The sequence below is a fragment of the Sprattus sprattus genome, assembly GCF_963457725.1.
Source record: "Sprattus sprattus genome assembly, chromosome: 9".
In the NCBI taxonomy this organism is placed as follows: domain Eukaryota; kingdom Metazoa; phylum Chordata; class Actinopteri; order Clupeiformes; family Clupeidae; genus Sprattus; species Sprattus sprattus.
In genome coordinates, this window is record NC_137928.1 from 7,202,737 (window position 1) to 7,212,736 (window position 10,000).

At 45.3% G+C, this 10,000-nt stretch overlaps 1 protein-coding gene across 1 annotated transcript in view; it reads right to left on the bottom strand.

Moving 5' to 3' along the window:
- The window catches only part of LOC308370134 (HHIP-like protein 1), a gene marked incomplete at both ends in the record, with an annotated part of 22,448 nt that overhangs the window by 7,761 nt on the left and 4,687 nt on the right, over positions 1-10,000 (bottom strand). Inside the window, 2 exons of the mRNA XM_080844718.1 lie at positions 1,947-2,090; positions 2,984-3,633. Of these exons, the coding sequence (XP_080700844.1) occupies positions 1,947-2,090; positions 2,984-3,633 (794 nt within the window). The remainder of the gene's footprint in view (positions 1-1,946; positions 2,091-2,983; positions 3,634-10,000) is intronic.

Sequence of the window (10,000 nt, forward strand, 5' to 3'; positions counted from 1 at the left end):
AGAGGTAGTGTGGAGCGGGGTTTAGCTCCACAAGTGTTAATTGTGATAACTTGTGATATGTACTGGGTGTCTTCAGAGAAGCAGCCGCTAAGAGTAGCTACATGGCGAAGCACGTTGGCTCGAAATCAGAGTGTTTCTGTCATGCCAGCTCCTACAGAGGATGTGTCTTTAAGGCCTAGCATATAGCCATAAACTGTAGTTAAGGCCTTAAGGCCATAAACCGTAGCTGTTGGGATGAGGGTCCATTTCTTAGGATAGTCCAAGACTTGGAACTAAATGGGAAATGTTCACATTTTTAGAGGATTAACCCTCCTTGTCTTAAGTCAGCTATTTGAGTGGTTACATTTCATTTAGCTTCTTGTTTCCCTCGTTGCAATGCTGAATGGGGCGCTGATCGCATCAGGGTCAGAAGAACAATTGTAAAGAGGAGAATGAAAACTTCTGAGAATCAAAGTACATTGTGTGGCTCAGTGGGAATAATAATATTTCTGTGGCTTCTGTAGGTGGCCCCCATTACTCCGGCCAGGACCCTGTGTCCCAGTCTGTCTAGTCTTCATAAATATTACCACTGGCTCATTCTGGAAAGCTGCTGTCTGTGGGCCAAACACGGCTCCACGGCAAAGGGATGCTCAGCCAGAGTAAGTTGAGCCTCTCACCCCACAGAATGATGCGGTGCCTTCCGAGGATAGAGTTCTGGGCCTCCTGTAGGAACACAATAGCATCCCCACGGCAACACTGTGTTTGTCGCATACTGTACTGCCTTTGCTGCCAGGTGTAGCAGTTAGCCGTTTTCCACACTTTCATTCTACTAGTCTTTTGTGTTTGTGATCGACTGGGTCGGCCATCTTGTGGCGTAAATTACCGGTGGGAGATGGGCCCCCAGTCTGCCTGTTAGGGCTCTCCCAGGCATGGTGCCAGCCTGCAGGTTTTCTTGGGCGCTGTTATTTCCAACCGAGTGTCCGAGGGGGAAGTCTGGGGAGCCGTGCCAAGGTTAATATTTTGAGCCAGTGTGTGGCTGTCTGGGCGGACTTGTTCATCGCCATGGGGCCAAATGTTTGCTAGACAGACGCAGTAGAATGCCAGTGAGCAGAAGTCACATATGGGCTATTTACACTGCCCAAAAACAGTCGAAGGCCCTTTCCATGGGAAATAGTTCCAGTTGAGGGGCAGTCTGTCCTGACATGTAACTGTGATAGGTCCAGCACACATCTCAACAAACATAAACGATGGGCAAAACTGAAAGCTTCAGTTTGTCAGAGGATTGCAGGCTTGAAAACAAAATCAACCTGACAGATCTTTCAGAGAAGACATGGTAACTGACTTATTGGCATCTGGGAAATATGAAAGACAGAAAGTGTAGCCTTATAAATCTTAAAGACAACAAAACCTATATATTAAGCAGAATGATAATGTCTGCACGAATAGACTGATGTTTTTCACTTAATATGACATTTTAACCTAAAACTATCAGAATTTTCCACAACGTTTATCTCTGTCAACATACACTGCTTGACAGCCTTTCAACCCTCATTTGACTAATGTGCATTAGTCAACCCCCAGACAGCCTTTCATACGCACAGCAAATCACTGGACAGTGCGGTGAAAAACAGTACATTACAGTGAGTCATATAGAAATGGACTGAGCATGCCCGCCAGTCTCAGATGTATGCACACAGCTCGCAGGGTAAACAAACAGTGTCATCCCTTAAACTGGAAGACGTCTCAAGCCATCAAAGCAATGATTGATAGCACTTTTATTTTTAATTGAACAAGGGTTGGGGGGGGGGAACCCCACACACAACCCACAGCAATCTTCCACAGCAGTTAGTAATCAATTTGTCATCTCTCCACAGCCCCGAGCTGTTGTAGTAATTGCCATGTCTTGCTAGTCAGATGATTGATTGTGTGGGACAGTTGGGGTAGATGGTGGGGAAAATGGGACTTACTTGTTCTGAGAGTTCCCAAACTTGCCGAAGGGGTCGCCGGCCCTCCCACCGTCCCCGGTGAAGATGTAGAGGTAGCCGTCGTGTCCGAAGAGGAGCTGGCCACCGTTGTGATTGGACGCAGGCTCTTTAACCTCCAGAAGGACTCTACACAAGTCAGAGCAAAAGTCTAGCTGGTTATTATCTTAGCGGTGGCATTCTAAATGGAATGGAAATGGAATGGAAATGGAATGGAAACGGAATGGAAATGAGCCCTAGTGACTAGTGACTATGTTTATGGCAGCGATAGTGACACACACACACACTCTGAATTCTATCTCTGCATTTTACCTATCCAGGGTAGTGATACACACAGTGAAGCACACTAACCCGGAGCAGTGAGCTGCCTTCAGCGGCGCCCGTGGAGCAGTGATCGGGGTTAGGTGCCTTGCTCAAGGGCACCTCAGCCGTGGATGTGGGCTTCCACTTCCCCTGCCCACATTTTTCCTACTGGTCGGGGATCAAACCGGCCACCCTCCGGTTGCCAGCCCGAAGCCCTAACCAGTAGGCCACGGCTGCCCCATATTATAGGTATTACAGTATGCTAGCTCTGCTTTAACAAATCAAGCTTTAATAACAAAGGGCTATTTGTTTGATGATGATGAACGTGTCTTATCTTAAATAGAATAACATGAAAATGGACATTTGCTGATTTGGGCATGAGAGGTAGGCTGTTATGAGTTGTAGCCCAGCTTATAACCCTCATCATCAAGACTGTAAATCCTTCTTCATTATCATTCAAGCATTCATTATTATTATTCAAGAATTCAACATGAATATGAATAGAACAATGACTATGAATTTGAATGTGAGTACAAATATAATAACATGGAAATAGACATACGCTAACTCAGGCATGGGAGGTGGGCATGCTAGCTAAAGAGCTTTCATAGGCGTTGGCATCTGTCTCTAACATGTCTCTAAGGATGCCATTGTTTGTGGCCATCTCAGTTCACACCTCCATACCAGCTGGCCCCCACCACACCTGCCTTTGTCCCTACCTCTCCGACGAGTGGTCCAGCATGTTCATGTCGGCGTCTGACAGGACGAACTCGCTGATGCGGACCCTCTCTTCCTTCCCCACCTTGACAGAGTAGTAGACGTAGGCCTTCTTGACGGCGGTGAAGCGCGGATGGAGGGCCATGCAGAGGAAGCCTCTCTCGTCCCCCGCCCACGGGGACGTCAGCACGGCCTCTGTGAGGTTGAGGAAGGGCCTGTCGATGCGGGATCCGTTGGCGAGGTACGTCCACACGTAGCCTAGCTGCTCGGCCACCCAGAACCGGTGCGTGCCGTCGTTGGCGTGCACCATGGCGACCGGGTTACGCAGCCCGTTGGCCACCTCCTGCAGGCACAGCTGCAGACACCCTTCCGGGTCCTCCTGCAGGTCCCCCAGCTTGCTGTTGAGCTCGGCGTTGGAGAGGACGTTTGGGTAGCAGTACTGTGGGTCCTTCAGGACCAGGAAGTCACAGAACTTGTTTTGGTTGTCCTCGATGGCTGTGGTGATGTTGTTGTTGTCTATGAGGAGGCTGAGCGTGTAACGGCACTGGCGCCAGTAGTCAGAGCAGTAGTCCCCACACAAGCCCGGCAGCTGCCTCATGGGCGTGTTGGCATCCTCGGCGTCATAGAGGTGGGCCGCATAGGGAGAACATTCCTAATATGGGACAGATAGGGAGAACATTCCTGATACGGGACACATAGGGAGAACATTTTTGATCCAGGACACTTAGGGAGAACATTCCTGACACAGGACAGTTAGGGAGAACGTTCCTGATACGGGCCACATAGGGAGAACATTCCTTATACGGGACACATAGTTTTTCTATGTGATTCTGTACTTTGTTTTCTGTCTGTGGTCCTGTTAGTTTTGTCCTCTGTCCTTGTATTTTCTGTTAATGTTTTCACTTGCTGCCTGCCACTCTTGGCCAGGACTCCCTGGAAGAAGAGCCATTGTGGCTCAATGGGACTTTCCTGGTAAAACAAGGGTTAAATAAAAAAAAAAAAAAAACATTCCTGATACGGGACAGATAGGGAGAAGATTCCTGATACAGGAAACAACATATTTGATCAAAAAAATTCCTCATCTGTCCTGTTTCTGAGACGTCATCTATCCTTCCCCCCCTGAACCATTTCCAAAGGGCAGGAGTCTTTGCTGAACATGCTCTTGTTCATCTTTTCACATGTGATTAACACATACCACTCTCCAAGGTAGGTTTGGAGCTTGAAATAGACCCATTTGATTGACTTCTGCTATTTCTTTAGATGGGCTGCATAAGGCAAATGGTAAACGGTAAATGGACTGCATTTAAACAGTGCTTTTCTACGGATGCTCAAAGCGCTTTAAAGGTTAATGCTTCAGACATCTACACATTCATACACCGATATCAGAGGCTACTATGTAAGGTGCCAACCTGCACATCGTGTTTTGGTCGAGGGTTAGCACCCCTAGCGGAGAGAGACTCCATGTTTGATTGAGCCAGGGGTCCTTAATCCTTTGCTGCACTGCCTGTTAATCTACCCAACTCAAAGGACCACTGCCATTCCCAATGCACTTCCAGTTTTAGTCCTGATTAACCTGATGTCATATTTGACTAACCTGTTTACAATGAAGATTTCAAGCGTATCATGCATGTGTCCACTTTATGACAGCTCTATGATTAGCATTAGCATTGACATAACAGAGCAGTGGTGGAAGAAGTACTGAAGTTTAGTACTTAAGTAAAAGTACAAGTACCCAGGAAAATGAAAGTAAAAGTAAAAGTAAAAGTACTACATCAACAATCCTACTTAAGTAAAAAGTAAAAAGTACTCAGTTTTAATTTACTTTAAAAGTAAAAGTAAAAGTACTCACGCAATGGGTTGTCTCTCAATGTCTAGACTGTGCCATTTTGATAAAGAAATAGCGACTGGTAATAAATGCCTCTACAGATGTCACTACTAGTAATAATTATAAGCAACAACATTTGTTAATTGGAAAGGTTGGTGTACTTATTGGGCCTATTGTCTGTAAAACTGTTCACACTCTATCTTGTAATTCTGCAGATGACGAGTTACCAGGGATTATTTGCAAAGTTAATACCATTAGGCTAAGCCAAACCAATAAAGACACAATTTTGTATCTTTTAATCTTTTATTTAATTGTTAAACGTGTAAAAAATGGAAATATGAAACATGAAAAACAAATGGAGTTGTTAAACTGGTCAATGCAAGGAAAAAAAAACATATTGAGTTACTCAACACTAGGCATTAAGTTTGCATGCCAGGCAATAACCAGTCAATAAAAAAGGCAAATCTTCACGTTAGCTTGACAATGCTAAACTACCAGCTTTATTTTACCACTACGTTAAATAAATAATCAAGGTACAATCGTGTTATTTTGATGCTATTGCTGTATGTCAACATGTATTTCGCTAGATAACAGTATAAAATCATGTCAGTAACCGCATACGATATTCATAAGTCATAGACATTAACTTAGCATAGCAAGAACTCTGCATAACTCGACCTGTTTCTCCAAATTTGAAGCAGAACCTTTGAAGGCTAGCAATTCCTTTTTTGAGGTAGACAGGAAACGCACTGAAACCTCTACGAGTTATTCTTGGGGCCTCTGAACTTGAACATGTCCTCAGATGAGGCTGACTCTGAATCCATGCTGAAAAGTTGTTTGTTAGTCAGGCTGTTTGTCGAATGTTTAAGCAAAACAGGCAAGTCTCCCGTATTGCTGCAGGCAAATTCACACTCTGCTGTCATTGGAGCTGATAGAGCCACCTGATTGGCTGAAACGTCCTAAAGCAACGCAATCCATATTTTTGTGTAGGCAACATTTTGGCGAAACTGTGTTCATAAAATGTAACGAATAACGACACATATTGTAGAAATGTAGCGGAGTAAAAGTATAGATAATAGCTGCAAAATGTAACGAAGTAAAAGTAAAAAGTATGCACTATTATTTTTACTTAAGTAAAGTACAGATACGTAAAAATGTAACGAAGTACAGTAACGAAGTAAAAATACTTTGTTACATTCCACCACTGTAACAGAGGTACCATGAGCATTGTTTAGGTGGGCGAGAACATCCAGATTTGATTAAATGTCTGTCCTGGTCATGGGAACCCATTGCAGCTTTACAGATCATTTAACTTTTGAGTCATATTGTATAGCACTTTGTGCACAACCTGTGTTGGTCTTCATTTCTTCTGTTCTATTCTGTTCTGTTTTTATAGAGTATCGCTTTAGTCTGTGGTCAGGGCCATTTTGTGAAACTAGATAACTCATTCCCGTTTCTCAGACTTCCAGACTGTTGTTTTGAGTTCTTCCCCATGGCTGGAGCCTTTGTTGAAGATAAGAAAAGACATAGCCTTGATTGCAGGTCACTTTGCACATCACGGAGACCCGATGTCTGGCTCGTAAGCGATAACAAAAGTATCTGAAGGACAGTTGAAAAATGCACGGAAATATATCCTAGATTGTCCTTGATCCTTGATCTATATTTGACACTAATGGTCTCAAGTTACTCAGCACAGTGTTACAAGTACTAATGCCTTTGAAGAAATCTCTGTTAAGGCGGAGTAAAGTTTTTTTGAAGTCTCAGTTTGTTCTCTTCAAAGGAGCCCAACAGCCACTGTTTGTGCCAACCCCCCTGGATCTGCTGGTAGGAATGCGTGCAGCTGCTTCACGTCCACTTCCCTTCCGCAGCGCGCTGGCTAACGGGTAGCATTAAAACTATAAATACTGCCATTGATCTCAGCATCTTGGAAAGTCCAATCCATCATTAACTCCAAGCCTCTGCATCCACACCCACCGCGACCCAGGAAGTGCATCGTTACGACTGAGCAGGACGCAGCCCACAGAGGAAATCAATCGGATGACTCATTAGAAATCTCAGAAGGACAGAAACAGTTCCTACAAAGTTTGGAGCAAGCTGTAAACTTCTAAGTTTGTGCAGCTTGCCATGCCTTTTAAGACAACGAGATGGAGGATACGACCTCAGCAGACTGCGAGTCTGCAAGGTTACGTGGATTCCAGCACAAACATTCGGCCGTCTTCAGCATTATCTCATGCGCTACAAATAGACCTCATATGTCCAGTGAGAAGCCCTGACAGGCGTGAAGTCTAGGATATCGCATTAGCCAGTCTTCTGTTAGGTAAAAACTTCTGATCTGTGCTCTTCGTCTGTGCAGTGCTTGGCCTGTGTGAGTGACGTCATTGTGAGCTAAACCTACACACTATGTCAGATGAGAGACTGAAAGAAGCACAGCTGTCCAGCACATGTATGGGGAAAATATAGGGATTAGGCCAGCTTTTACCAGCACACACACACACACACTCACAAACACACACACACACTCACAAACACACACACACACACACACTTACACACACACACACACACACACACACACACACACACACACACACACACACACACACACACACACACACACACACTCATACACACACACACACACACAAACACACACACACACACACACACACACACACACACACACACAAACACACACACACACACAAAGTACTTAAAGTAAAGCTTGTGATTATATTTAGAGATTATCTACTAGCAGAAAGGCTTGTTTGGCGGGGAAATAAAGCAACAAGTATATTAATAGCAGTCTCTTCAAGTCAAATGCAATGGAACATTAGTTGTGTTATGACGGACTCAAACTGAGCCTTAAGGTGAGTGATGATTGGAGGGTTTCACCGGGTACAAATCTCAGTCCAGGAAGTGTAACCCCAAACTCATACCAAGAGAGTATTTACATTAGGTCCCTAAGGGGCCATCTCTCTCTCTCTCTCTCTCTCTCTCCCTCTTGCTCTCTCTCTCTGTCTTTTCCTTCTGACTGTAGTTTGGCCTGGAGTGAAGTGCATCTTTGTTTTCATTAGGATCTGAAACGATTTTTCCAGCTCTGTCATCATAGGACAGCTCTCAGTATCTCTCCCTCTACAACCTTTCTCTCTTTTTCTGCACACTGTCTTTTTTCTTAAGCTATACTTTCTCTCTTTCTATTCCTCTCTCTCACTCTCTTCCTCTTTTTCTGCTACATTCGTTGTGGCTGGCGTCTGTGTCCAGGGCTTTGTGCTGTCATGTATCCTGTGCTGTGCTGTGCTGTGCTGTCATGTATCCTGTGCTGTGCTGTGCTGTCATGTATCCTGTGCTGTGCTGTGCTGTGCTGTGCTGTCATGTATCCTGTGCTGTGCTGTCATGTATCCTGTGCTGTGCTGTGCTGTGCTGTGCTGTGCTGTGCTGTCATGTATCCTGTGCTGTGCTGTGCTGTGCTGTGCTGGGCTGTGCTGTGCTGTCATGTATCCTGTGCTGTATGGCCAAATGTAAATACACACGAAAAACAGCTTTGTCACTATCACTGTCATTATCATGGCACTGCTTCTGTGTGACTCATTATCACAGGAATAATAAACATGCAAAATGTCCTTTTATTTGATTTCATTTCATTTGGATTGTTCTGTTTTTTGAAGAAGTACTTTTTTAATACATTCCTACATCCTCAAGGCCCCCTCCCCCTCCAACACACACACACACACACACACATACACCCACACACACAGTCCTTGTATTACCTGCGCTGCTATTCCTTCAGAACAATTGTGTCATATTTTCTACAGATCTTTATTGATCCAGTAGTCTCTTTTAATGCATATTACGTTTAATCAGCACAACCACTGAACATCTGGAAAGACAACAGTCCTTGTCCCCATTCAGCTTTATCCACTGACACAAGGGCATTGCTATAGATGACTGTTTCTTCAGTGCTACCTGCTCACCCCATTAAACTGTCCTACTTTGTAGCGAATCACCCACTGGCACACATACAATGCTATGGGAAACTGTCCCCTCTGTCCCCTCCGTACTATCCAATGGCAGTGTGAGCTGACAAAGACACAGAGGAAAGTAAACAAACACTAGCGATGGCCAGACGGGACATTCAAACATTATTGGGCCACCCACACTGAGTGCGACTTTAATGAGCCCAAAGGAAACACAGTGATTGGCAGAGGCAGTCCATCTCCATGGCGCCCCCAACATCTGAGCAGAGCGGCTGCTTGAGATGTTTGTTGGCCAAGTGAGCAGCGGAGAATGGTTGTGGTTTGGCTTTTCAGCAAGGGCAGAAAGGATTTACTGCTGCCACTAACTATCTTATCTCTGACTCTCCCTCCCTCCCTCGGTTTCTGTCTTTCTTTTCTCTCTACCTCCCTTTCTCTCTCTCACTCTCATCTCTACATCCTTTTCTCTCTCTCTCCTCTCTACCTCCATTTCTCTCTCTCTCTCTCTACTCTCTACCTCCTTTTCTCTCTTTTTCCCTCTACCTTCTTTTCTCTCTCTCTCTTTTACTCTCTCCCTCTCACTTTCATCTGAATCTTATTCTCCCTCACTTTAAGGCTCTCTCTCCCTTTGTCTCCTCTCCTCTCCTCTCTCTCTTTGCGTGTCTCTCTTCCTTTGTCTCCTCTCCTCTCCTCTCCTCTCCTCTCCTCTCTCTCTTTGCGTGTCTCTCTCCCTTTGTCTCCTCTCCTCTCCTCTCTCTCTTTGCGTGTCTCTCTTCCTTTGTCTCCTCTCCTCTCCTCTCCTCTCCTCTCTCTCTTTGCGTGTCTCTCTCCCTTTGTCTCCTCTCCTCTCCTCTCTCTCTTTGCGTGTCTCTCTCCCTTTGTCTCCTCTCCTCTCCTCTCTCTCTTTGCGTGTCTCTCTTCCTTTGTCTCCTCTCCTCTCCTCTCTCTCTTTGCGTGTCTCTCTTCCTTTGTCTCCTCTCCTCTCCTCTCTCTCTTTGCGTGTCTCTCTTCCTTTGTCTCCTCTCCTCTCCTCTCCTCTCCTCTCCTCTCCTCTCTCTCTTTGCGTGTCTCTCTCCCTTTGTCTCCTCTCCTCTCCTCTCTCTCTTTGCGTGTCTCTCTTCCTTTGTCTCCTCTCCTCTCCTCTCCTCTCCTCTCTCTCTTTGCGTGTCTCTCTCCCTTTGTCTCCTCTCCTCTCCTCTCTCTCTTTGCGTGTCTCTCTTCCT